Source organism: Cygnus atratus, chromosome 15, assembly GCF_013377495.2.
Source record: "Cygnus atratus isolate AKBS03 ecotype Queensland, Australia chromosome 15, CAtr_DNAZoo_HiC_assembly, whole genome shotgun sequence".
NCBI classification, from domain to species: Eukaryota; Metazoa; Chordata; class Aves; order Anseriformes; family Anatidae; genus Cygnus; species Cygnus atratus.
The window spans coordinates 3,337,866-3,364,917 of record NC_066376.1 but is presented as its reverse complement, the minus strand read 5'-3'; the positions used below and the strand labels follow the sequence as shown (position 1 = coordinate 3,364,917).

At 54.8% G+C, this 27,052-nt stretch overlaps 1 protein-coding gene across 2 annotated transcripts in view; it reads left to right on the top strand.

The window, feature by feature from the left end:
- Positions 1–27,052, top strand: part of MPRIP (myosin phosphatase Rho interacting protein) — a 70,855-nt gene that overhangs the window by 38,565 nt on the left and 5,238 nt on the right. The window contains exons 8-22 of one of the 2 annotated variants that reach the window (XM_050713843.1): positions 3,328–3,469; positions 3,939–4,055; positions 6,640–6,696; positions 7,542–7,610; positions 7,803–7,892; positions 8,032–8,141; positions 12,192–12,777; positions 13,547–13,663; positions 16,857–20,723; positions 23,231–23,378; positions 23,964–24,081; positions 24,759–24,918; positions 25,588–25,707; positions 25,946–26,032; positions 26,775–26,937. In XM_050713843.1, coding sequence (XP_050569800.1) covers positions 3,328–3,469; positions 3,939–4,055; positions 6,640–6,696; positions 7,542–7,610; positions 7,803–7,892; positions 8,032–8,141; positions 12,192–12,777; positions 13,547–13,663; positions 16,857–20,723; positions 23,231–23,378; positions 23,964–24,081; positions 24,759–24,918; positions 25,588–25,707; positions 25,946–26,032; positions 26,775–26,937 — 5,951 coding nt within the window. The remainder of the gene's footprint in view (positions 1–3,327; positions 3,470–3,938; positions 4,056–6,639; positions 6,697–7,541; positions 7,611–7,802; positions 7,893–8,031; positions 8,142–12,191; positions 12,778–13,546; positions 13,664–16,856; positions 20,724–23,230; positions 23,379–23,963; positions 24,082–24,758; positions 24,919–25,587; positions 25,708–25,945; positions 26,033–26,774; positions 26,938–27,052) is intronic. The other variant, XM_035563350.2, reaches the window with a different exon arrangement.

Genomic DNA, 27,052 nt, shown 5'->3' with positions numbered 1-27,052 from the left:
CCCGGCGTTTACTCCACGCCCCGTGCAGACGTCTGAGCTCGCAGCCGCTTGTGAAACATGACTCAGAAGCCAGCCCCGAGCAGGAGATAATCTCTCTCCATCATTTTGGCGCGTGGCGAAGCGGCAGAGTGCGAGTTCCCTCTGCTGGCACACACAGCCCGGGGCTGCCGGCCCCACAGCTCCGCAGCCCAGAAGGGGCGAGCCGTGTCCCCGCTCTCCCATCCCAGCCAGGACCCCCCAGGCAGGATGAGTCCGTTTCCAGGCAGCTCTTTGGAAACCCCAAAGATGAATCTCCAAGCCCGTTTTGCAGACAAAAAGGGGCTGCAGCAGCCGCAAGCCAAATCCCACAGCCTCGGTTGCAGGTCCCCGTGTCCCAGCAGAGCTCTGCTGTTGCAGGGCTAAATCCTGGTGCATCTCAGGAGGGTGCCAGCACCGTTGGGAGGGACATCACCATCAGATGGGGTGTTCTTGGGGTGCAGAGACCCGGAGCCCCGTCCTTCGCCAGGCTCTTTCTTTGGCCTTTCTTGCACGCTTCTCGGGCTGCAGCTTTTCCTTTTGACCCCACGTTCTGCTTGCGCTGGCAAGAGTCTGCTGTGGCCTTTGTCGGAGCATAGGCAGGGGGCTGAGGAGGATTTCTAGCCTCAGTAAGTTGCAGAGCCACTTTTCTTTCTCAAATTCCTTCTCTGGAGCTTCTTGAGATGTGAGGCTTTGCTCTGAATGCTGCTGCCATGGCACGGAGAGGACTGCCTGCTCTCCCAGGAACGGTCTCTTTTTCTTTTAAACCTATCCTCTTCCTTTTTGTGTACCTTTTGGGGAAATTCCTCTTCCTTTTCCTGACGCTCGCTGTCCCTTTTGCTGCTAAACAATGAATGAATCCAATAAAAGTAAGCCCCTTCTTCCAATCAAAGCCAAATATCTGCAATGATAGCTCGTGTCGGTGCTCGGAGCTCTCCTCCCCAGCGCGCACACCCCTCCACCTAACAGCCGACACCTGCAGCTCGGGTTTGGTGGCCTGGAAAAGATTAACAGCCTGCATGGAAGAACTCCTTGGGACCGGCTTTGTAGTGTAGAAAGCACTAAATGGCACCGCAGCTTTTCCAGCGCTTCGTACCGCCGCTGTTTTGCCAACGCAGAGCTGCGCTCGCAGGGACCAGCTCTCCGCAGCCAGCACGGGATGAAAGGCGAGCCCAGCCCCTCCCGGCCCCCCCAGGACCTCTCGCAGTAACCTCTGAAACTGTCGAGCTAATGGGGGAAACGATTCTTTCCTGTAATCCGAAGGATATTAACCCTTGGGGCTGTGATTTGGTTGCCGTGATTTTTTTTTTTTTCTCCTCCCTTTTCGGTGACGATTTACTGGAATGATTTTGATTTTGTTTTGTATGTAGATGCAGATAATATAATTTCCTCTTCTGTTCATTCATTTTCCAGCCTTGTTTTCTTCCAGGTCTTGTTGCTCTCCACCTTCTCCTGCTGTGTTGCTGTGTGACGTGTCCGCCTTTACTTCGCCTGCTTCGCTACCATCTCATCTCAATCTCAAGCCGTAGAACAACCTGGTGGTGCAGCCCCTTTCATGAGAAATCAACCTGCTTTTGATTTTGTTTTCGTTTTTTATTTTTCTTTTTTTTTTCTTTTTTTTTTTTTTTTTCCTTGATTTGTTTTTCTTCAGGCCTTCAACCTGATAGGGCACAGACAATGTTAATTCATGGACCTTTTACTCCCTCCTAAACTGAGACTCAGAGAAGGCTGGGCCAGTGTGAAAAGGGGACGGCTGGCTTAAAAAATTGTGACTCCCAAACCATTCCCAACTTGTTGGTGAACGGAGGACGTGGATTTAAGCTCTGTGGTTGATGTGAAGGGACATCTCACCTGAGCAGAACATCCCAGGGGGATCGGGAGCTCTGCACGAGCACTGGGATCTGTCCACTCCCAGTCTGCAAACTGTGGGGATGTCCTGTAAAAACATCAAAAAAATTAAATTTAAAAAGCAAAGACATCCCCAGCAATTCTGTCCCTTCCTCTTGGTTGTGGGCTTCAGCGCCCGGTCCTGGCAGCCTAGCTCTGAGCAGCAGTGCAGGGGCCCCCAGCCCCCCGGGGCTGTGATGTGCTCGGACTGTTTGTCTTATTTATGGAAATTGGTGTAAATGTTAGTTTAAAACTGAACATCTCATGTGTTTTTTTAGTTCTAACTTGCTGTTCCTTTTTTGTGGAAAGTGTTAAAACAAAATGTTTTTGGATAACCTGTTTCCCCTCATGTGGTTCCCCTTATGGTTTTCATGCACGTTAGAGGTTCGCGCAGAGCAAGCAGCCCTGATTTTAGATGCGGCACGCGTAGGTCCAGATTTTGGGTCAGGAACCCAACTGGATTGAGATTTCTGGGGAGGTTCAAAATTGGGATTTCAACCTCCCAGCTTGGAGCTCAGCTGGTGTGAGTGGTGGTGGTGGGTTATTGCTTCACTTTCCCAGGCTGTGATTCGACACCAGAGGTTGATACTTGCCCAAACCCCTGGGCATGCAAATTTGAGACCAGCAGGTCCTTTGAAAATTCCTGTTTTTCCTCTCCTGTGGGTCAGCGAACAGCTTTTCATGCTGAAACAGCGCATTTAATTCCACCTGCAGAGGCCTGTTGTTTGCTCATCCTCGAGAGCATCCCTCTGGGCTCTGGTCTGGGGTGGGCTCCTGCTCCATCCACGATCCATCATAGTTCTCTGTCCTGGGTGGTCGGGATGCCACAGCGTGATAGGAGGCTGGATGCACCTACGTATGCTCCTAATTCGGTGCAATCCTGCTGAAGTTACCTGCGTGGGGCCGAGGTTTTGCAGGATTTCTGTTGCAGAGAAGGTGCAGGGTGACACGTAGCCGCCCGGTGCCTCTGCACCCCAGCTGGGTCTGACTTTCTGCTCCGTGGTGTGGGGGCTGTTTGGAGCTGCAGCGTTAGGGAGTAAAAGCAGAGCTTAAATCAAAGCTGTTCGATAATCCCTGCTTCTTAAATGTCTGTAAAATCTAAATGTAAGAAGTTATTGCTGGTTTTGCAAAGGTTTTCTAGATATTTAAGAAGGTACCGCTTATGGAGCTGAGTGGTGCGAGGCTTCTCCCCACCCTGGCCGCAGGTAAATCGCTGTGTGTCAGGTCGGGGTGCTTGCCCTGCATTTGAGCACCCCTGAACTAGGAGAGAAACTGGGACTAAAAGCCGGGTGTGCATGAACAAGCAACTGTGCAGCGACCTCGCTGCCCCAGGCAGCCCTACCGTAGCGGGATTGTGCAGCTCCACGCAGTTGCTGCTCTTGTGTTTAAACCGGCTCTGGTTTCCCTTTTCTCTCTGTTTTCCAGGCGATCCCAAGTAATTGAAAAATTCGAGGCGCTGGATATCGAGAACGCAGAGCACATGGAGACGAACGTGTCGGCAGGAGCTGCCCTTTCCAGCGAGACGCGGCAGGGCAGGAGTGAGAAGAGGGTCTTCCCACGGAAACGGGTGAGCTGCGGACCCAGGTCTCGTGGTGGCACCCACAGCCCAGGATGTGGGGTCTAGCTGTAGGGTTTTTGCCCCCAGCTGGAGCACGGCGGGCTCGTGCACGAGGCAGATTGCTGCAGTCCTTGCAGCGGGTTTGCTGCTCGCTGCTCAGCTCCCCGGCCCGGCTGCAGATCAGAGCAGAAAATCAGGTTGTCTTTTCTCTTTCCTCCAAAATAGAAAGAGGGAAGCATCAGATCTGGCACGGCAGGATGCCACCGTATGGCGTGAAATAACAAAAGAAACAGGCAATCTAGAGAGTCCCAGTTGTGCTTAGATAAATTGGGAACAGCTCAATGCCTGAGAGGCCTGAAAAAATGTATTGCCAGGGAAATGACACTGGTTCGGAGCTTGAGATGCCCCTTAAATATGTGGATTTTTATGCCACTGCCCTAGTTCTGTGCTGATCTGGGCTCCCATTTTCTTTGCACAGGACTTCACGTGCGAAGGGGCGGCTGTGGGCTCCATCCTGGACGTGTCTGCATCTCCGCTGTCCCCGCACCGCCGGGCGAAGTCGCTGGACAGAAGGTCCACGGAGTCCTCCATGACGGTGAGCCACCGGGGCTGTGTTCCTCCACCGTGTAGGTGGATGAAATGAAAACCTGGTCCTCGTCCTCTGCTGCTTTCTCTATAGCCAGAGTGCAGGACGTGCGGTGTGGTCGTTGTTGGAGCAGATAGCTGAGTTTCAGTGACCTGAATCAGGTGTGGCTGCTCCTGGGAGTCCCAGGGGCTCAGCCAGAGAAGAGCTGCGCTTTTTGCCTCTTCCCTTCTACTATTACAGAAATCAAAACATTTTCAGGTAATGGATAGGAAGCCAAGTTCACGTTTGGCTTGTTAAGGAGGGCTGACGCGTGGCCCAGTTTCCAGCGACGCTTCCGTGATGTTTATGCAAGTCGGTGTCAGCGGAGCGAGGTCTCCGAGGAAGGGCTGAAGCTGCCGTCCGCAGTTTTCTTCCATTTGCATGTTTCAAATGCTCACCAGACCTGGAGGCAAACAAGCATGAAATACCCTCTTCTTGCTCTCCACCCTGCTGTAGGAACAAAATAAATACACTTGCTAATCTCTCAAAGAGATTACACAGCCATTGTAAACATGAGCTGCATTTTTCATGGACGGACAGCTTCTATTCAAGGACTTCTCAGAAAAATGCAGTGGCTTAACATTTCTCTGCTAGCTTTTCATGTAGATTGTACAGCCAAAAGAATGATTTTTAAATTCTTTGTAATAAAAAGGTGCAAGGAGTGAGTATCAAGTGACAGTGCCCGTCATCTAATGAAGGCAAGAAAATCACGCAGTCAGTGGGAAGCATTCAATACGCCCTTATCGTGCCACTCCTGCTGTAAAATTAGCAACATGGGAAAAACCTGCGTGCCTGCTGGCTTGCAGCCACGATTGCAAGACTCTCCCCTGCCCCTCAGGTTCGCAGTATCAGCCCAGATCAGTTATCCAGCAGGATAAAAACCGAGGGAGAGTTCATCCTTTGTTAGGCGCAGTGGGCTGCGGTTCGCGCCCGTGGGTGTCCCTCCGATCAGTGCTTCATCTCTTTCTGTTCTCTGATGTCTGCACCCCTCGGTGGCAGCTGGCCCCAAGCTTTTGGTGCCGCAGCAGCTCTGCGTTGGGCCGAGCTCGTGCTCGGGGGAAGACAGAGAGAGGATTGTGCTGGGGAGAAACCTGCCCGCCCCGGGGCTGCGGTGCTGCCAGCTTAGCAGCGTCTTTGCAGCTCTCTTTGGCTGCTTTTACACCCTGGCTTCAATTTTAAGGAAACTGAGAGGTGTAGTAAAGTAGTACGAGTGGTGCTAAAGAGGGATTTGTCTCTTTTGCAGACGATTCTTGCTTCTTCCCAGTTGATAAATAACAAGCCCGTGAGCAGCTGTAGCACTTGTTCTCCTGTTTTCCTTCCCTGCAAAGTGCGTGGTTGGGAGCCAGTGGTTTTTGATCTGAAATGTAGATGCTTTGCTTGCAGCCTCTCCTTTAAAGGCTGTTGAGCGCTTTGTGTTTAGGGCAGCCTGTGAAGCTCTCCTGTGGTACCAGGAAGGGCTTGTGCCTGACCCAGACCCTGGGAGCATGATCCCACCTGCACTTTGGCACAGGAGAAGCAGGCAGATGGTGTACTGCTCTCTGAGGGTAAATCAGGGCTGAAATGAGGATGCCCAGCACTCCTAGCCTGCTTCAGAGATGGATGCAGTCACTGCAAATGCAGTTTTCTCTCTGGTTTCTTTGCCTCTTCAGCAGGCACTGGTGGGGCTCGGTGGGCTTGTTGCATGCAGCCACATCACGGCCGGGCTGCTCAGGCTGGCGGCTCTCCGCTCGCTCCTCCGCTTCTCTCCCCTGCATTTGCTCTCCCCTGTGACTTTGTGCTGGATTCCCACCACCGTGGGAGCACACAAACGCAGGATGAGCTCCCCTGTAGCACAGATTCATCTGAACTGGCTTCCAGTCCCTGCTTTCCCTTGCTCCTCTTGCTGCAGCCCATGTCGGACGCTGCAGCTGCATTTCACCAGCGGGCTGCTCTCCTTTCCTCCCCCGCTGCCCGCAGCACGTGGAGCAGCCGGAGGAGCTCAGCCTCGAGGGAGCGAAAGCATTTCCCCCACATCCTTCCCGGTGCGCTGGCAGGGCTGGGGAGGAGGTAAGGGCTGGCAGGAGTCAGCCCACACTGCTGCCTTGCTTCTCTCATCGCTCCAGCATCCCGGTGCAGGAAATAGCAGGTGTCGTTTGGGTGGTGCGGTGCTGGGATTCCCTCTATTTCCAGGCCCTGCATATGGGCACGCAGCCTGGCGTTGAATCCATGCATGGAATAATGTGTGGTTTTTCCCTCCTAGTAGGTAAGAGAGGGACAAAAATGCTTGCAGTCCTGCTAATCCCTCACTTCTCCTTCCTTTGAATCCTGGTGCAACAGTACGAAATCACAAGTGCTAGGAAGGGCCTAGCCCGAATAAACCATGCAGCAGATCCCTGCGCCTCCTCGGAGCAGACGTTTAGCCTCCACGCAGAGCAGTGATCCAATTTCGCTGTGGCTGGTCTCTCTGGGTGCTGTGCTGCGTTTTGTCAAGCTGCCGCCGCTGCCTGGTCCCCGGCTGGATGCGGCCGCTGGCGGCCCAGCCCGCGGCTCTGACCGCCTCTCTCCTTCCTTGCAGCCCGACCTGCTGAACTTCAAGAAGGGCTGGCTGACGAAGCAGTACGAGGACGGGCAGGTGAGTCTGGGGAAGCTCTCCCCACTGCGGTTACCCCCATTTCTGGCAGCTCCCACCTCCAGGAGAGCCTCGTGGCCGGGCGAGCTCTCCGCACGCGGCTGCGGTCGGTCCCGGGGGACGGGTGGCAATAGTAGGGACAGTGGGGACAGAGCGATGCGGGTGGGAGAAGCCAGAAGCTTGGGCAGACAAATCTGAAGGCAGAAGCAGTGTGCCAGGAATAGCCGGTGCTCTGTCCTGGGAGTTCCCAAGCCCCACATCTGGATGTCACGCCCTGGGTTCCTACGGAGCCGGGGCAGGCGCAGCTGAGCCGGAGCTGGGCTGAGCTGCGGGTACCTGCTGGTGCGTTGGGCCCAGGGGTTGAGGGCACGTCTGTAGGCAGCCAGGGCTGAACGAGCTGCTGGAGCGAGTGCTTTGCTACCTGAGCTCCCTTGGATAAGCCTGTGCTGTGCAGGGAGCCTGCAGAAGGTGCGTTCGTGTAGTCCACGTGCCAGGAACAGGCTGCAATTTAATTTCTAGGTACTGCAGATAAAACAGGAACATTTTATTGCCTTTTTTTTTGCTTTTAATCCCTCCAAGGCTTTCAGTGCAACCACTAAAAGCACCCTTCTGCCAGTAGAGCTAATGGAGGGCTCCAGCAGTTCCCAGGGCTCGCGTGGAGTTTCACCATCAGGCGTGGGGTTGGTGCTGTTGGGGTCTGGCACTCGGCCGGTGTGGCAGCCGGGAATCCCGGTGGCTTGAACCAGCTCAGCAGCCCTTGTGCTGCTGCCTGCTGCTCTGGAGGGCTTCTCGGGAGAGCCAGGAGGGGAGAGGCTGCTGGTAACCACCCTGTGCTGATTGTTTCCTAGTGGAAGAAGCACTGGTTTGTGCTGACTGACCAGAGCCTGAGATACTACCGGGATTCGGTGGCGGAGGAGGTGGGTGTCACCCCCACGGGCATGAAACCCGTTGCTCCTGGGGCTTCGTGCTCCCCGCAGACCTGCTGTGTGCCTCTCGCAGTGCTGCAGGTGTTGGGCATCTCCCCAAACCCTGCACCTCCTGCACGTATCCACAGCACTTTTGGTTTGCAAAGCGTTACGGTGTGTTTTACCTCTCCCCTCCCTCTGCAGGCAGCTGACCTGGATGGAGAAATCGATTTATCCACGTGCTACGATGTCACCGAGTACCCAGTCCAGCGAAACTACGGCTTCCAGATCCATGTAAGGCCAACGTGGGGAGGAGGAAGAGTCCGGTGGCTGAGCAGAGCCCCGGGACTGGGTGCTGGGTGGCTGCAGGGAGCACGGGGAGGTGCTGGTGGTGCATGTTCAGCAGCTCTGAGCCGTGCTCTGCTCTCCCCAGACGAAGGAAGGGGAGTTCACCCTCTCTGCCATGACGTCTGGCATCCGCCGCAATTGGATTCAGACCATCATGAAGCACGTTCGCCCGACCACTGCCCCCGACGTAACAAGGTAAGGGGGGGGTTCCTGGCCCCTGCGGTGGTCTGGTTTGCTGCGCAGGAGTAACTCCTCTTTCCTTGTCCTCGTCCTTTCTTCTTGCTGAGCCTGTCTGTCCCTGGAAGCTCCGGCTCTTTCTCTCGTCCCTCTCTCTGGGCTTGGTTTGGATATGCTTTGTGGGGATGCTGATAATGCTGAGTTACTCTTTAACGTGTGCACATTTCAAAGAGGGTTGAAAATGTGGCTTTAATTTGTGCGTAGGAATATGAAATACTGTTCCTATATCAAGGCTCCTCTGGATTCCCACCAGGTATTGTGAAAGCACTTGGAATCAGTTGCGCTGGGTTCCCCCTTTCCTCTGGCTACTGTTCAGCACGAGCTGCCCGTCCCCGCCGCGGGTCACGGCAGCGCGAGCCCAGGGCTCGACGAGAAGCTGTTTGGCTCTGATGTATTTTAAACTCCAGCCAGCGAATCGCCTCCCTCTTTTGATCTTCCAGATAGCGGCCGCGGCTCCTTCCCCTTGCGCGTTAGCAATATTCGCGTCTCCTCCTGCCGCCAGTGCCAGAGGAAGGGGCCCCTGGGTTCGCAGAGAACCGTCCGTGAGCGCTTGCTGCTGCGGGGAACAGGGCGTTTGACCTCCTCACAGCTTAACCGCGCCAGCCACGCTCCCACGGGCCACCTCTTACAGGCTTCCTGGACACGGCCGCACCATTAACTCCGTCTTCCGTCCTTCCCGTAGCTGCGGCGAGCAGGTTTTGGCCAGGTTTGCCCCTGGTGGAATGGCTCTTCTCACCCGGCGCTCTTGGCTGGGGATGCTCCGGCGTCTCCCGTCCCGTCCCGCTTGGCACCCGGCCGCCGGTTCCCAGCCCTGCCCCAGCTCCGCTGGGCCTCGCGGGGTCGCCGCCTCTCTCCTCACTCCTCTGTGTGTTTGATTTCCATGCAATCCCAGGAAAAACTTCTCTTTGAAACTATCCGTGCTGAAGCCCAGGTTGGAAAACTGTGTTCTCTCCTGTATTAACGTTTTGTGGTTTGTATATCTTGTGATTCACTGCATGCTCCTCCTTTTCTGCACCTCGGATGGGAAGTTCTGCAGTTTTCATTTATTTTTCTTTCTTTTCTTTTTTTTCCCCCCTTTATTTTTTTTTTCTTTTCTTTTAAACAAAAGCCAGAAAGAAGGGAAGAAGCAACCTGATCTTGACACTTGGTTTCCCCACACTGGTATCTTCCGATGTGACTAGATGTGAAGATGAAGACCCGGGAAATTTGAGGGGACCTCCCAGCCTTTAAAGAGCCCTAAATGTTGATAGCCTAGCAGGTTACTGCATGACAGTAGTCCTGTGCTCACTGTCACTGCTTCTCCCCTGAGCCCACGCGACGTGGTTTGACTTGGCTTACCCCAGTGAGGCGCTCCAGGGGCCGGTTGTGCAGTAACTTGTTACGCCGCCTAAATAGCCGGCGAAGCTGAAGCCCGAGCTGGGGACGAGGGAATCAGAGGTGCACTCTGCTCCTTTTTCACCGGGCTGATCTCGGGTGGGGTGCACGTGGGGTCCGGTCACCTCGCTGAGAAGTTGTGAGCTGGAGGTCTGCGTTCACCGGGGGTTTTTGGCAAGCCCTTTGCTGCGGTGTGAGCGCGGGGTAGCCCAGCCCGTCGGGGCGTCTTTGGGCACGTCGTGAGCCCCCTCACCCTGCCAGCAGCCTGGGGACGGTGCTGCTGGCTCCCCGCAGCCCTCCTCCGCCCCTCCTCACCCCCCTGCCACGTCTCCACCGAGCCCAGCGCACGCTTTCTCGTTACTCCAGTCCTAATTACTGTTTATATTGCAGCGTGTGTCAGCACCCCGGGGGGCAGGTGCTGCCCTGCTCCCTGCCCTCCGCCGTACCCTGCAATCTGCAGAGGCGCTAATTACACGGTGCGAACGATAACCGTGCGGATGTAAAGCACGCACAAGGAGGACGGTGGCTGCTCCAGCGCTGGCTCTTTGCTGAGCCCCCAGGCCCGGTTCCCTGCAGCCCCCGTGCGCTCCCCGTCCACCCCTATAAAAACCGTCTTTCTGTTGCCTGACCCATAAATGCCGTCGCCAGGCAAAGTCCCCTCCTCGCCACGTGATGGGAATTAATTTATCTACAGTGGAGGAGGTGGGAAATGTGTGAGCAGAATTAAAAGCCGCGAGGCACTCGTGGGAGATGAACTGCAAAACTTTGGGGCAGCCCTGTGGGTCTCGTAGCGCGGCTCCCTGCGGCCGGCCGGCCGTGCCCTGGCACACATCCGTGTGCCCTTTGGGAGCTGCAGAGGAGGAGTGGGCTCGCGAGAGATGGCATCTCTAGAAATGCTGAGGTTCTTCTCCGTGGTGTTTAGAGCAACGTTATTTCTGTCTTCCACCGATGCCTGAGGGGCCCCAGGGCTCCCTTTCTTCCTAGCACTCTTCTCCGTTTTAAGACGCCATCTCCTCGCTGGTTTACTTATTTAAAGTGCAGCTGTGATCACTAACTGGCTCCAGACTGAGTGCCTGGCTGTACGTCTGCTCTGGAGCCAGGCAGTATCTTCTAACGGTTGAGGAGCAAGGAGGTTTCGCTGTGGTGCCTTTTGGCTTTATTTTATTAGCTACGAGTGACAGAGCTGAAGAAGGAGTCGTCTCCAAGAACTGTTTTTAGCCGGTAACTGCCAGAATTTCTTGAAACCCAGCTCTACTGAGCCCGTGGTTTGATGGTGGATGAAAGTGCATCGGAAGATACCTGGCCCCATGCAGTCATCCCTTCTGCCCCGGTCTTTGGGTGTATGCAGGGGGAGCGGGGCTTGTTCCAGCGCTGGGGGAGCCCTGCTGCTGCTGCTCCTGCTGCTGCTGCTGCTGCTGCTCCTGCTGCTGCTGCTGCTCCTGCTGCCGGCAGTCCGGGCGCATGTGGTCTCGTGGGCTGCAGCAGTGGTAGCATTGATTTGCCTGCGGCGAAGGGCCCAGACAGCTGCTTTCTGGCTCTTTCTCACCGCGCCCCTCTAGAAAGCTTTTCCAGGCTGTGCTGGAGCCCGGGGGATGCTGTGGTTGTGCTGGACGTGGAGAGCCGAGGGGCAGCCTGAGCAGCAGGGCTGTGCCTCAGGAGGCGTCTCGGGGGCTTCTGGTGGCAAAGAGGGGTCAGCAAGCGCCTGCCGTTCCTGCGGGACAGGATTCCTCTGCAAACTTAAACACGGCTATTTCCTTTTTTTTTTTGATTTCGATCTGCATGTTCCAAGGCTGGCATGTCTACATTTAATGAGCTGATATTGCATTATGGATTACCCGTAGGTTGGAAACGGTATTGCCTTCCCCTGTTAACTCTCCCTGCTTGACGAGTATGTCTCCCCTCTCAACCCACCACCCCCTAACTCAGCACTAAAAATCATCCCTTGCTTGAGAAACTGGCGTTTGCAGTGATTTCCGCGGCGTGTCCAATAACTCTTGCTCTCCTTGCTGCACCAACAACGGCGTCCGTGCCATGCAGCCCTGTGCCACCCGCGCCAGGCTGCTTTCCGTGGGGAGATCCGTGCCTTCAGCGCAGATAGTGGCACGGAGAAGTTTTCACCCCGTTAGTGCCCTGCCTTTGCCAAAGCTCGAGGAAATCTCTACCACTGTTACCAGACACTCTGCGCTTCTCCACCCCACGGTGCTGAAGCCGGGCTGGCTTTTGGTGGGACCGGTGGCACCCTCCCTGCGAGCACGTGATGTGGCCGCGTCGACCAGCGTGTGTGCATGGGCAGGCAGGCACTGGGGGAGTTCTCAAAGCCTCTTTACTGTCCGTGAGGACAGTTTGGGGCTGCTGCCAGCCCCGGGGCAGCTGCCGAGGAGCACGGTCAGGATCGAGCTCTTCTGGGGGCGCTTGCACCAAGGCTTTGCACACCAGCGCGACCCGGGGAAGGGCAGCGGTGGCTCCCGCACCAGAGAGGTGTTGGGAGATGGAGGGGCAGGGGGGCACCCACATGGCATTGGCTTGGGCTTCAGCAGCCCCTTTCCACCCGGCTCTTCAAGGCATGCGTGGGAGCGCCTGGCCACCTCGAGCGCACGCTGACGTTTTTCTTTCATCCTCTTTCTGTCCTCGCAGCTCCCTGCCGGAAGAGAAAAGCAAAACGAGCTCTTCCTTTGAGACCAGCCCAAAGCCCAGCGAGAAGCCAGACGCGGAGCAAGCAGAGCTGGACCCGGAGCAGAAGCGGAGCCGTGCCCGAGAGCGCCGACGAGAAGGACGTTCCAAGACCTTCGACTGGGCTGAGTTTCGCCCCATCCAGCAAGCCCTTGCCCAGGAGCGTGCGAACGCCGCAGACGCCTCCAAGAGCGGCACCGCCGCCTTCCCCAGGGACACCGGCACCGCCGACGCCGACCCGGGAGAGCTGGAGCGGGAGCGGGCCCGGCGGCGTGAGGAGCGGCGCAAGCGCTTTGAGATGATCGACGCCGTGGACGGGGCAGGGCCGGAGGAAGCACTGAGGATGGAGGTGGACCGGATCCTGCCCGTCCCGGCGGACATCAAACCGCAGAACGTCCACGTGGAGATCGAGCAGCGGTGGCACCAGGTGGAGACCACCCCACTGCGGGAGGAGAAGCAGATCCCCATCGCGCCCCTGCACCTCGCCCACGCCGAGGACCGGGACGAGGGGCTGGCGAAGCAGCACTTGACCACGCTGTTGGAGAAGGAGGTAAAGCGGTAGCTGTAGGAAGCCTGAGCAAGGCTTAAAAAGCTGTATTTATTCCTGCTTTGTGGTAGCAGTGAGTGGGGATGCTTGGGGCACAGGTCCACATCCGTTCTTGTTCTGCCAGCTTTTGTGTTCCCAGGATTACGTTTGTTACCCTGCCTTCCTCTGACGAGATGAGCACAATAGATGCGTGTTAACCAGACTCTGAATTGAAGCTCATAATTCTGCCTGCCTCTGCACCTGTAGAGATCTGTGTCTGCAATTATGTCTACAAAATTATAAGCAGGGTTGAATTGCAGCACACGTCACAGAGGTTTGCTTCTTGTGGAGCCTGTATCAAACGATCTCAGGAGTTTAGGAAAAGAAAGGAGACTCAGCTCACTTGGAAGAGGTCCACGCCTGGGATAACAAAGGTTGTTGTTAGTCAGGATTGAGGTGTATCAGCAGGAATGAAAGCGGTGCAGGCGTGGAGTAGCCATGAGTATTGCTAGCCTGAACCCGGGTGGGATTTGCCTGGGTCACGCCTGGCACGGGCTGGTGCTGTCTGTCCTTTTCTGCAGTGAGCTTTACAAATTAAACTAAAATACAACATAGTTCTTTGGGGGGTGGAACTTGGCCTGGTAAAATGAAATCCAGATCACAGAGCAGAGCAAGGCAGCGGTGCCATCGGACGTCCTGTTTGTGCCTCTTGGCATCTCCTCTGAGCTGCTTTCTCCTGATGGCCGACCCCCTGCCCACTCGCTGGACGGTCTCTCTGTTTGTGTCCCTGCAGCTGGAGCAGAAGCAAAAGGAGGCCCTGGAGCTCCTGGAACAGAACCGGCACCTGCAGGACCAGCTGAAAGTGGCGCTGGGCCGGGAGCAGAGTGCCCGGGAGGGCTACGTGTTGCAGGTAGGAGAGCTGGGGGTAGAGGGAAAGCTGTCTTCTCTGCTCCCAAAGGGGACCATGTTGGACTTCAGGCCGGGCTGTTGTGGGCACATCCTGGTTAATGCAGAGATGGAGGGGCTCCAAGAGATCTGACCCTCTTGGAAAAGTTGCTAGTTGTCACCTGGAAAGGATCTCGTGCTTACCAAAAGCACTGATCGGGGATGCAGCAGCCAGAAGATAATGCTGCCTACTGGTTTCCCCAGGAGAAAACAAAATGCAGCCACGGTCGATAGGACCTCAGCAAAGCCCATCTCTGATCCATCCTATACTGCGATTGCCTGTGCAACGGCTCTGATCCCCCTTATGAGTGCCAGGCATTCCCCTCAGGCAGGGGGTGGACGTAAGGCTGTCCACGTGTCTTGTAGCCCTGCAGTTCCTTCTGGAGTCAGGGCGTGATTCGCTCTGGGACAGCCCGGCTGCTGTCTTGGAGAGCTTCGGTGGTTTCTTCTGTTGCAAGGTGCCTTTCCACAGCAAGGCCTGGAAATGGTTTGGAAATTTTGGCCAAAGAGTTGGGATAATCTCTTGGGAAGCCTTTCCTCCCCACATCCAAACAGCGGGCTTTTCGCCAGCCCCTCCTGTGAGAGCATCAGTGCTCCGGAGGAGGCATGAAGGCAGCTTCTGGCTCGGCAGGGGTGGTGTTTTGATCTGCTCACGTCTATTTGGCCCAAGTGGCTCTGGATCCACGTGGCCTTGTGTGGCTGCATGCTGTGCTCCCGCGGCAGCAAGCCTTACGTCCTTGTTTCTGAAGGGAGGAATTTCCCCTGGAGAAATTGCAAAGGCAGAGGAGCCAGCCCAGGCAAGAGTGTGTCTTGCCTTCCTTACTGGTGATCTCCTTGGAGGAGTTACTTACTAATGTATTATTTTGGAGCCCCCCAAGCTACAGTGCTTGCTGGGAGGAGTGCCATTTTTACTTGGCAATGCTGGAAAAGCATCCTTGGGGACCAGAAGGAGAAGAAAATGGCATCGAGCTAGCAAATAAGTCAGTGCTAGAGAGACAGCGCCATCCTCTTTTGAATGGCAGATTCAGCATCCCTAAGGCTGTTAAACGAGACCAGCAAGAGGCCAGGTTTGTCCGAGGTGCAGGGCTGAGCTCCTGCAGGGACACATCTTGCTGGAGGAGGAGAAACACGAGCAGATTCCCCATCTATCATGATCCCAATGTCTGCAGGATTTGCCACTTCATAGTCTGCAGCTGCCGCCCCTGTTTTGGGGCTGGATTTAATCTGCTGTATGGCAGCAGCTCGCGCTGGCCGCGGGCCCTGGCACCAGCCCGAGTTTCCACGACAGTGGAGTAACTCCTGCATCCCTGGAGCAAAGGCATCCGACCCCGCTTCGCCTGGGGCTTGGAAACCAGGGGACGGGCATCAAAACCAGGTGCTGCATCCACCGCCAGGCCGGCCGTGCTGAAGGTGGCCGTGGCGCCTCGATGTGAGGTGGGGCGAGAGGGGAAGTCTGCAGAAGGGCTGAGCAAATCGTTGCTGCACTAAGAAGTGACCCAGCCTCTGACCTAGAAGTTGGGCAGGGATTTTTGGAAGGGTCAGAGGGTTTTGCTGCTCCAGTCTAATTGTCCCAGGGATTTGCCTTACGTTACCCCAGGAGCAGAGGGATTAAAGCCCTGTAGGAAGGAGTAACCCCACCAAACCCCACCAACATGAAGGCAAGGAGACTGATTATTATTTAGGGGTTTCTGCAGCCCCAAACTGCGGGCAAACATCGTGGCATTTTTTTTGGACTCACCCTCTGAACGTGTCACGCCCCCCCACCTCCATCACGCCTAATTTTGGAGAGGTTCCTGTGTCAGTGGGAGCCCAGCCCATCCCTCCTGAGCCCCCAGGGGGGCACCAAGCCCTCATCCAGCCCCGTGGCGGACACCCGAGCGCTGCCGCGGCACGAGAGACGCTGTTCCGTAAGGCAGCCACCGAGATAACCGCCCCGATGCATGTGCCGTGCACTGCAGCCTCTCCACCCTCCTGTAACCCTTCTCTCGCTCTCAGCTTCCTCGGGACATGGGGTGCCCAACGCCGAACCCAACCGGGGGGCACGGCGGGGGCTCCTGCCCTACGCACACCAACCCGAGACGTCCCCAGCTCCGGTCACGGCGGGCGGGAGGGGGTCACTTACTAACCTGTCCCGGGCGGGTGTTCTTGCATGGTTTTTTGGTGTAAAGCATGAAATTTAACTTAACATAACTGAGTGTCACATCTGTGGGCTTTCCTTACCAGCAACCAGAGTACAGCAAGGCAGGCCAAATTCCTAGGCTTAACGCTGTGCTTCTCTTGCCTCTTCTGTCTATTTTTTTTTAAAGATACATAATTTCTGTCGCCTTTTGCATGACTCTCTTTGTGAGTTTTCTCTTTGCATGCTACACTGCTTTGGTTTGAATCTCACAAAGGTTGGTTTCTTTTATTTTACATTCTCATCATACCTGTTCCCCTCCTTCACTTGTCGGGCTTTTTATTTTGTCCTTTTTTGTTTGTTTTTTTTGCAGGTAGCGAAATTAGAATCCTTCCTAGCCTTAAACTTTAGCATAACACCATCTCTCTAATGCGATGAGCAGCCAATAAGTCCTGTCTAGCAGTCACAGAAATGACATCGCCACGCCGGCTGTCCTGTCTCCCTGCGTTTTGGTGGGATGTGATGTCATTTGTTGCCACCTCACTTTCTGTTGTTGCTTTTGTTCGGTAGGACTGTGGTACCTGAACTGTGCACTTTTTGTTTCATGACAAAATGAACAAACACACTAAAAAAGCAATTCCTTTCCCCAGCCTGTTCCCACCCCCTCCTCCTTCTCACCCTTCCAGTTTTTCTCTCGTCTGTCCGTCTCTGTTTTACTGCTGGTGTTTCTTTTTTTCATTGTTTTTTTGGTTCTGTTTGATTTTGGTTGTTTTCTTTTTAGCCTGTTACTGTACAGCTGTTTTGATGTTACGGTCCATGTTTTCTGTTACTGGAAAGCAGTTGTCGCTCACTTAAAACAAAAAAAAAAGTTGGTTAAAACAAAATAAAATTGTGCCAAGAACAAATCATCCCAATTGGAGCTTGTGGGTAGCAGCCAAATCGCTGTGAGGAGCTTTTCCGTGGCCTGCCTGGCCAGAGGTGTGACACTCAGAAGGGAGAGCCAAGAGTGTTACTAATCTCATATTTAATCAATTTTTTTAAGACCGAGGTGGCCGCCTCGCCATCAGGTGCCTGGCAGAGGCTCCACAAAGTCAACCAAGACCTCCAAAGCGAGCTGGAAGCCCAGTGCCGGCGTCAAGAGCTGATCAATCAGCAGATTCAGTCGCTGAAACGCAGCTACGCCGAGGCTAAGGACGTGATCCGGCACCACGAAGCTGAGATTCAGAGCCTGCAGGCGAGGCTCAGCAACGCGGCCGCCGAGCTCTCCATCAAGGAGCAGACCCTGGCCAAGCTCAAGAGCGACCTGAGGAGCGAGAAGGAGAAAGCCAAGGAGCAGCTGGAGGAGTGGCAGCACGGCGAGGCCGCGCTCAGCTCCCAGCTGAAGGCCAGCGAGCAGAAGCTGAAGAACGCGGAGGCTCTGCTCCTCGAGAAGACCCAGGAGCTGCGGGACCTGGAAATGCAGCAGGCTTTGCAGAGGGACCATCAGAAGGAGGTGCAGCGCCTCCAGGACAGGATCGCTGAGCTGAGCCGGCAGCTGAACGCTAGCGAGCAAACGCGGATCCTCATGGAGGAGAAGCTGCAGAAGAATTACGAGGCTTTGCTGGAGAGCTGTGAGAGGGAAAAGCAGGTTTTATTACACAGTCTGAAGGAGGTGGAGGATAAGGCCAACGAGTACGAGAATCAGCTGCAAAACAACGAGCAGCAAATGGAGATTCTGCAGAAGGAGAAGCTGAGCGCCAAGTTCGAAGGCAGCGAGCTTGTCCACCAGCTGGAGGAGCAGCTGGTGATGAAGGAGGCCAGCATCCAGAAACTCGCCGAGCACATTGAGGAGCTTGAAAGGGAGAGAGATCAAATCAAATGTCGGTTCCACGAGCTCATGAACCAGGTTGCCGAGTCAGATAACGAAGTTGCAAAGCTGCAAGCAAAGTTGAAGATGGAAGAGACCAACTACCACAATCTGGAGCAGTCGTTTGAGGAGGTGTCGGATCAGTTCCAGGGTGTGCAGAAGGTGCTGAAAGAAAAAGAAGAGGAGCTGAGACACGTTAAGGAAATGCACTTGAGAATTGTGGAGAAGAAAGATCAAGATCTCAGCGAGGCTTTGGTTAAAATGATTGCTCTGGATAGCAATTTAGAGGAGACTAAAGTAAAGCTGAAGGCCAAGGAGGAGGCTTTAAGGAAATTAGCTAGCATAGGCACAGGTCCATGTGCTGAGGAGACAGAAGATGTTGGCCCCAATCTCGAGGCTGATGAAAGTCATCCATCTCAGCTGGGGCAGCCTCTGCAAACTCACGATGTCGTCCCAGCTCTGAGTTACGCACTGAAGGAGGAGGAGGAGGAAGTCCTTGAGACCAGCCAGAGGCAAGCAGAGGAGTTTGGCTCCCCGTCCAAAGCTGCAGAGCTCCAGGACCAAGAGTTGGTTCAGAAAGCCTTAGCAAAGCCTGATGTAGGAATCATGGGGGCCAAGAGGCAAAGAATCCGTTTCTCGAGCATCCAGTGCCAAAAATATATCCACCCGGATGGGTCAGAGAAGAACTGGACAAGCAGCACCTCTTCAGACACGAGCCAAGACAGGTCGCTGTCTGAAGAAAGCATGTCCTCGGAGCCCGCTCTCGGTTACCCATCGTCAGGGGCCAGCGACTCCGAGACCTACCTCTCGATCATCCATTCTCTGGAAACCAAGCTATATATCACAGAGGAGAAACTCAAAGATGTAACCATGAAGCTTGAAAGCCAGCACGGCCATAATCAGGAGACGCTCATCGCCCTTCACCACCAGTGGGCCAGCACGGAGTCCCAGCTGCGGGAACAGCTTCAGAGCAGCTTGTCCCAAGTCAGTGCTCTGATCTCACAGCTGGAGAGCGAGAGGCAGGAGAAGTTCAAGCTCATAGAAAATCATGTGAGCGAGCTGGGAGGCTTCCAGATGAAAAACGATCAAGCGCTGACTTGCTTAGAGAAGTGCAGGGAGCAACTAAGAGCTTTGCCTAAGTCAGATGAGGAAAAAGAGGGCGATTTGTTCCTTGTTACTCTGTCTGGCCTGGAAACGACCTTATCGAGTGCAATCCAAGCCTTGAGAGGGGCGCCAGGCCCGTCTGAGTATCAGCAGGGTGAGGGCCTTATCGCGGAAACCCCTGCTTCAGAGGGAGGGCTTCTGAGTGAAGAGGAGCACGTCCCCAAGGAGCAGCGAGCTGAAACGTTCGACGTGGGCCAGCTGAGATGGCTTTCTGAGAGAGTGGCGTTCGAGGCCTCTCTAATCAACCAAATAGCAGAGTCCTTGCAAAGTGCAGGCTCTGAGATATCTCAGCTGCTCAGAGAGATCCAAGGGACAGCTGAGGTGGCTTTGATAGAGCCGGCAAATGTTTCTCCTACAGCAGTTGACTTGGCTGGTGTCCTGTCTAACAAGCTGCTGCTGGAAGGGGAGTTTTGGAGCCAGGTGGAGGAGCTGAGAGTGCACTTGAGCACCAGGGAAGGAGAAGCAGAGAGCAAAACAGAAACGGCAGGTTTGGGTTTTTCTCCATGTTTTCTCAGTGCTGTAGCAGATGCTACATTGATCAAGGCAGAACTTGGGTTTGTGGCACAGAAAATGAGGGAATCTTTCCATCGGAGATTAAAAACAATTGAAGAGGACCTCCATAATACCAAAACAGCTCTCCAGCAGCATAAATGCATGCTGGAGGAAATCATCAAAGCATACAGGACTCCTGATTTTGACAGAGTTATGCACCAGATTTCTGAAGCACTTGAAATTCAGAAAGATGCTTCAGAAAGAACACAGATCTCCTGGGACGGGAGCTGTCTCCAAATGGTGCCGTACCAGGAATCGGCCAAGGTGGGGGAGGTCTGCAGCCTGCCAGGCCGCAGTAGCGAAGCTCTTGTTTCCATCCAGGAAGATCTTGCCCAACAGCTAAAGGACAAATCAAACGTTCTTAAGGAAATATCCGTTGCCTTACTGTCTCTGCCTCCTGAGGAGGCCATGAGAGATTGCCAGAAGATCCTGAAGATATCTCAGAGTCTTTCGTATCACTCGTGCATGGGAGACCTGGAGCGGTATTCCTCTTTGTTAGTCCAAGATGCAATTGTTCAGGCTCAGGTTTGTTATGCTGCTTGCAAAGTCCGACTGGAGTACGAGAGAGAGCTCAAGTCATACAAGGAGTCCTTGCAGAGCATGGACGCACTCTGCCAGGAGCGCGTGAAGACGGTCTCTCTGCTCCGGGACGAGTACGAAGACTTGCTGCGAAAGCAGCAGGGGGAGTACGGCGAGGTGATAGCCATGCTCGAGCGGGAGAACGCCGATCTCAAAGCAAAGGTCTCCCAGCTGGACGGTCAGCGAAGGCTTTTGGAAGAGGAAGAGCGCAAGCACAGCAAAAGCTTGAGCGAGTTACAGGGCCGGTATGAGGAGGAGATTCGAAATGTGATCGAGCAGCTGAACAGGACAGAGGATGCCCTGAAGGCCGAGAGGACGGAGGGCCTCAGCCAGCTGGACGCCATCGTCCGCGACAAGCAGAACATGGAGCGGTACCACCTGGAGCAGATGCAGCTGCTGGAGGACAAGTTCCAGGCCAAGATCAAGGAGCTGCAGGTCATCCACGGCCAGGAGCTGCAGGCGCTGCAGGAGCACTACAGCCAGAACCTGCAGCGCCTGCAGGAGACCCTCGACGAGTACCAGCGGCAGCACCCGGAGGTGTCCCCTGCGGCAGGACCGGGCGGTGGGGACCCCTGGGTGGCGGGGGAGCCGGGCAGCGCCGGGCAGGGCCCCAGCAGTGACCTGGACTCCATGCACGGCCTGAGGGAGCGCATCCAGGAGCTGGAGGCCCAGATGAACGTGATGAGGGACGAGCTGGAGAACAAGCACCTGGAGGGCAGCGCTTCCACGCTGAGGGAGAAATACCAGAAAGACTTTGAAAACCTAAAGGTTTTGCTACGTTTAACGCTTTATGCTTTCTCCTGCTCGAGTGTACCGGGAGGGTGCTTTTGGTCCCAAGGTTTGCCAAACTTAGGGGCATCCCCCATGAGAGGCAGCACACCTGAGCAAGCCCCCAAGTGCTTAAAAGGCCTCTGTAAAGCATGGTATTTATTCCATGCTTGCTTTTCTCTGTGCTGGGGTATTCTAAATGCATTGCTGTGGGGGAGAGAGGTAATTACCGGAGGCAGTCTCAGCAGCAGGGCTGCTGGTCGTGTAGACAGAGGGAGAGTTTCAAAATAGCTTGATACTGCCAAGCTCTCCTTCAGATACGTAGTGTTTCTCCTCGTACCCGAGGTGTACATTTTGTTTGTGACTTCCCTTTAGAAGCATTCCTGAACTCTGTCTTTCCCAGTCTGACCAAATCTCCAGTCTGTCTCTGCTGCCCTCAAAAATGGGAGATGAAACGGGAGCCTGCACTCTCCAAATGTACATTTCTGGGGCAGGTAGCTGCAAACGGATACCAAATTGTGTAGCACAGCAGTCTCCTCTGCATGCAGCTAAGAGGGAGGTCAATGGTGGTATACGCCAGCAATTCTTCACGTAACAAACAGTGCACAGTTACTGGGACCCCAGCCTTAGGTGCAGAAAACCCAGTGGCGATGAAATGCCTTCATTCACATTGCTCCGGCAGTCAGGGCGGGCTGTAAAACCAGCTGTAGATGGTACAGCTCTGAAAAAAAAAAAAAAAAAAAAACCACACACAAAAAAACCTCCTGGGTTTGGTGTTCTGCTTTTGTTTCCAGCTAGGACCTAGTTTTAGGGTGATGGAGGAGTCCCAGCAGCAGCCAGGCTGAGCCTCAGGGGGAAGGAGAGGTGCCCAAAAGGTCAGCGACGGTCATGCAAAGGCCATGCTGGCGATGCTTTCTAGGAGCAGTCGTTTGTGGAAGTCAGCAAAAACAGCCAAAATTGAGGCTCCAAACTAATAGCAAGCACAGAACCTGCCCTCCCTCCCTGGCTCTGCCAAAACCAAAGCAAGAAGCATCGGCTGGGCAGAGCGGTCCGGGAGGAGAGCGGCTCCAGCTGGCCTGCATATGCATCTCTGGAGGGAGCAGAGGGACAGAGGAAAATAGAAATGTCCCTTGGTCTGAAAGCCATCCAGGCAACTGCAAATCAGTCTGTTTCACAGGTTAAGATTCTTCTCTTCTGAACCAGATGGAGAATGTAGTAACACTAGGCACTGGTTTGTACCTTTCAGGTGTCCTGGATTTATAGCAATGCATTTACAATACATTCAATACTGAATCCACAGTCCTATCGAGGAGTATCCGTGATTTTCCTCTGATGTTAGAGGCATAATGAAGGATCCTGCAAGCCAAGCCCAGGCAGGTTCTGGCACTGAGCTGCAAGTTTCAGAAAACAAGGCTGAGAAAAAAAAAAAACAACAAAAAACAACAACAACAACAAAAAAAAATGCCTCTGGATTAAAATTTGAGGGGAGGGAAAAAGCACCAGAGCTGAAAACTGGGAGGAATGACAGGGGTTATGCAGAATTATACAACAAAGTGGTGATGCTGAAGAGTGTATGTTAGTGTAGGTCAGTGGGTGTTAGACTTCTGTCACTGGGGGAGTGACTTTGTCCCCCTTAAATCTCCCTTAGAGTCCCTGTGGCTCCCTCGCTCCCCTTTGAAAACACAAGTGTGAATCAAGAATTTCATTGAGATAGGAAAGTCGAATAAAGAGGGAGAAAAGTCCAGTGTGTGACTGCCTGCGGAGGGGCTGGCTTAATGCAGCCTGTCCTGGGGCTTGCTGCTGTCTTCAGAAAGGAAAGAAGAACCCAAGGGGGCCGTTTCTCCTCATGGGTCTGACGCCTGCCCCGGGGAGCTCAGGTGGCCCCTGACCAGCAGCGTGGGTTTCTGCCCCCACCCTGCCATCACGGTTGCATTTGCCCCCTGCAAAGGCACGAGCAGGATCTGTGCCAGGGGCAGAAAAACCCAGCTGGGACTTGAGATTTCACCATTGTTGATTCCTGAATCCCTAGAGCACTGTTCCCTATTTCCTGGCCTAAATTCAATCCTAGTAATTGAATTGGGAAATCATTTCCCGTGCAGCACTTGAAGCCATACTCAATTGTGAATTAACGTCCTGCTGTTGTCACGAGCCCTCTGCTTTCCACCCAGAGGTGGCCGCACCTGGAAGCAGGGATTGCAGAGGAGAGCAGAAGGGGCACACCAGTCTTTTTTTGCCCGTTTGCACTCCCCGCTCACATCTGACCCCAGACCTACTTTTGTCCGGCCCTTTTCCCTGGAGCTGGCAGGGGTCGAGTGGCTGCAGGACAAGCCCTGACCTCGTGGGGTCCATCCTCGGCCAGCTCCTGCCTGGCTGGGGAGGGAGAAGACCCTCACGATGGAAGCTGGGTGCCCACCACCTGCTGATGTGCGGCTCCCGAGGGGCTCCCCACCGCTGTGATTTCAGCCCCGCGCTCCCGGGCCAACCCCTTCCCCTCGTCCCTCTTGCAGGCAACATGTGAAAGGGGCTTTGCAGCCATGGAGGAGACGCACCAGAAGAAGATCGAGGACCTGCAGCGGCAGCACCAGCGGGAGCTGGAGAAGCTGCGGGAGGAGAAGGACCGCCTGCTGGCAGAGGAAACGGCTGCCACCATCTCAGGTACACGGACACGCCGCGGGGCAGCTCGGTGCTGATGGGGCACGGGGATGGTGTTTGCTCCAGGAGGGAGGAGCAGTGCACGGGGATGAGGGCTGGATGGGGATCAGGAGACAGGGAAGAGCTGGGGGTAGGTGTTTTGGATGGAGACACTTCTGCTCCTTCTCCAGGCTTGGTACGCCTCTCCCTGCCTGTACTGGAGTCAGATCAGTTTTCTGTTGCATCTCAGAAAGGTGTCAGTCATTCCTGTTGTTAATTTATTGCTGATTCCACAAGGAACTTGTTCTTCAGTGCTGTGGGGAGTTTTAAAGCATTGGAGGCCAGGATCTCTGCGTTAGGAGCCCTGCAGTTCAGGAAACAGCATGGGAACTGGTCAGCTGTTTGGACCTTATTAAACAGCAGGATTTGCAGAAGCCCCTTTGCTGCACTGTGCCCAGGGGCACAGGCTGGGAAGCAGTGGGGTGGCTCACTGGGCTGACTTGCGGTCTTGTTCCTTTAAAAACCAAACCAAAAAAAGAGAAGACCCTGTCCAAAAGCCTCCTCTGGGCAGAGCGGTGCCGGGTACTAATCCTGTGCCATCCCGTGCAGCCATCGAAGCCATGAAGAACGCACACCGGGAGGAGCTGGAGCGAGAGCTGGAGAAGTCGCAGCGCTCCCAGATCAGCAGCGTCAATGCCGACATCGAGGCCCTCCGGAGGCAATACCTGTAAGACCGTCGTCATCTGTCTGTCCTGTGTCTCGCGGGGGGATTAGGTGTGTGGGAGAGCCCTTGCTCCTCTGTGATTTCGGCAAGGAGTTAGATCCGGATTTCTTGCCCCTGTCCCAACCCAGCTGCAGCTGTAGGCTCCTGGTTTGGGGGTTCCTGCTCAGTTTCCCCAGTTTCAGCTGCTTTATGGTCACCAGAAGTAGCAGACATGCAGAGACAATGCTGCTTTTCTCGCAGCTGTAACGTGAGGACAGCTGAACCACCTCTGACCAGTCAAGGAGAAAGAAAGCACTTGGCTTTTGGTGGCGAGGCTGTCCTCACACAGGAGCTGAACAAAATGGCCAAGCAGCTTGAAACGTCCCTGTTAGGTGTGCACGTCCATCATTCCCGAGTGCAAGCCTGGCAGATCTCAGCTCTGGTTTGGGAAACCCGAGGAAGGCCTGCCATTTAACCTGCTAGAGAAAGGCCTCCTGTCTTTTTCGGTGGCCAAGCACCAAAATGCTGGGAGAAGGAAGGGTTGGCTCGCTCTGGGCTCCAAGTTTTTCCAAAAAGGAGCACACGGCTCCTTGTCCCCCCTGGTTCTTAGATCCCTGCCGGCTTGTCCTGGGCGGGTGGGAGGCGCGGGAGGAAGAGCAGGCGTGCGCTGGGGAGGGCACTGGCTGGTGTCTCTGTGCCAGGGAGGAGCTGCAGTCGGTGCAGCGGGAGCTGGAGGTGCTTTCGGAGCAGTATTCGCAGAAGTGCTTGGAGAACGCCCACCTGGCGCAGGCGCTGGAGGCTGAGAGGCAGGCCCTCCGCCAGTGCCAGCGGGAGAACCAGGAGCTCAACGCCCACAACCAGGTGAGGCCGCAGGGCGGACGGAGGGGTGAGGGTGGGTGGGATGAAGGCACAAGGGCAAGGAAGCTGGTCAAGGGTCTAGAGAACAACAAGTCTTAGGAGGAGCGGCTGAGGGAGCTGGGGTTTGCTCAGCTTGGAGAAGAGAAGGCTCAGGAGAGACCTCATTGCACTTCACAATTACATTAAAGGAGGATGTAGCGCGATGGGGATTGGGTTCTTCTCCCAAGCACCAAGTGATAAGATGAGGGGAAACGGCCTCAAGTTGTGCCAGGGGAGGTTTAGGTTGGATATTAGGAGAAATTTCTTTACTAAAATTGTTGTGTGGCGTGGGAATAGGAGGTCTTCAAGAAATGTGGAGACTTAGAACTTAGTAGCATGGTGTAGCGGTGGACTTGCCATACTAGGTTAAGGGTTGGACTAGATGATCTTAGAGGTCTTTTCCAACCTGAATGATTCTGTGTCCCTGTTGGGTATCATCACATCTTTGCTGCCCCAAGCTGGCGTTCTCATCTCTTGCCTGAGTGAAGATGCAGGGTTTGTCGTAAAAGATGCCCTCTTGTAGCTCCAGAAGGCCATGGAGAAGGCACCAAGCAGGGCTGGGGTGGTGCTGCCAGCTCTGTGCTGAGCCCTGGCCGTGCTCCCCCATCCCGCATCCTCTCCCCCCTCTTCCAGGAGCTGAATAACCGCCTGGCTGCGGAGATCACGCGGTTGCGGACCTTGCTGACCGGGGAGGGTGGAGGAGAGGCTGCTGGGTCGCCTCTCACCCAGGGCAAGGACGCCTACGAGCTAGAGGTGAGCCCGGCTGCGGGGGTTTAGAGCCTGTGGGCCACCAGGAGCCCCTGTCCTTCCACACGACCAGTATCATGCACTGAGGACGCAGTGGGACCAGGAGATCCTGGAATCCCAATCCTCCTTTTTCCCCATTTTGGGCCAGGCACCCTGGCTCGGTTGTCCCCAGGTGCAGCGGGTGAGGGTCTGGGGGCTGTGTGGTGTCCACAGGGGTGCGATCATGCTGCTTCTGTCCCTACAGGTCCTGCTGCGGGTCAAAGAGTCGGAAATCCAGTACCTGAAGCAGGAGATCAGCTCTCTCAAAGACGAGCTGCAGACAGCACTGAGGGTAATGCTGGGTGCAGGCTCGTTTCTGCGAACCTTCCCGAGGGCTGGGCTCATCTCTTGCATATCTGTGCTTAGATCTTAGCTTGCTTATCCCCAGATTTGAAACAACATTTCATTTTTGCCCTTAACTGAACTGACTACCCATTTTGGTGTTATCAGTAAAGCACCCCACTACTTGTCAGCCCAGAACTTACCCCTTCTCCCTTTTTGTGGGAAAACATCCCCGCGAGTGTTTTTTCCCAATTCCTGTCACATCAGATATTTGAAATGGCAAAAATAGTCAGTGTTAGAGACCTGCCCAGCCTCCCAGCATTAGATCTGGTTTGCTCTGGAGAGCCTCTTTGCCAAGGCCATTTCTGGGAATTCTGCTTTAATCCAGTGCCTTTGCATGTAGGTTTTACTACAAAGTCATCCTGTAACAAAGGGACCCACATGCGTGGGCAGCACCGTGTGCTCGCTGCTGCGCTCGGAGCTTTCTGCATATCTCCAGTCCTGCATTTGCTGCTCGACGCGGCTTCATGAGCGTGTAAAATGAGCGCTTTGCCCCGGCTGGCATTGCTGCCTGCTGCCCATAACTCCAAAGTGCAGAGCAGGGAGGAGAAAAAATACAGCTAGGTGTGCAGGGCGCTGCTCCAACACGCTGCTCATCTTCCGGCGGCTTGTGCCAAGCTGCTCTTCGGTGCGTTCCCCTCGGCTCCAGCTGTCTGTCTTACGCTCTTGGGTTGTTCTTGTTCCTTTGCCAGGATAAGAAATACGCCAGCGACAAGTACAAAGACATCTACACAGAGCTGAGCATTGTGAAGGCCAAGGCAGACTGTGATATCAGCAGGTTGAAAGAGCAGCTGAAAGCAGCCACAGAAGCTCAGGGAGAGAAATCCCCTGTGAACACCACTGTATCAGGATATGGTCAGTCCTCCTCCAGCTGCTCTAAGCAATTTTGGGGTTTCTGGTCTGGCACGTGCATCCTGGCGTACGAGCCCTCATGGAGTAACGGGTCCGAGCGTAGGACTTTGCGTGGTGC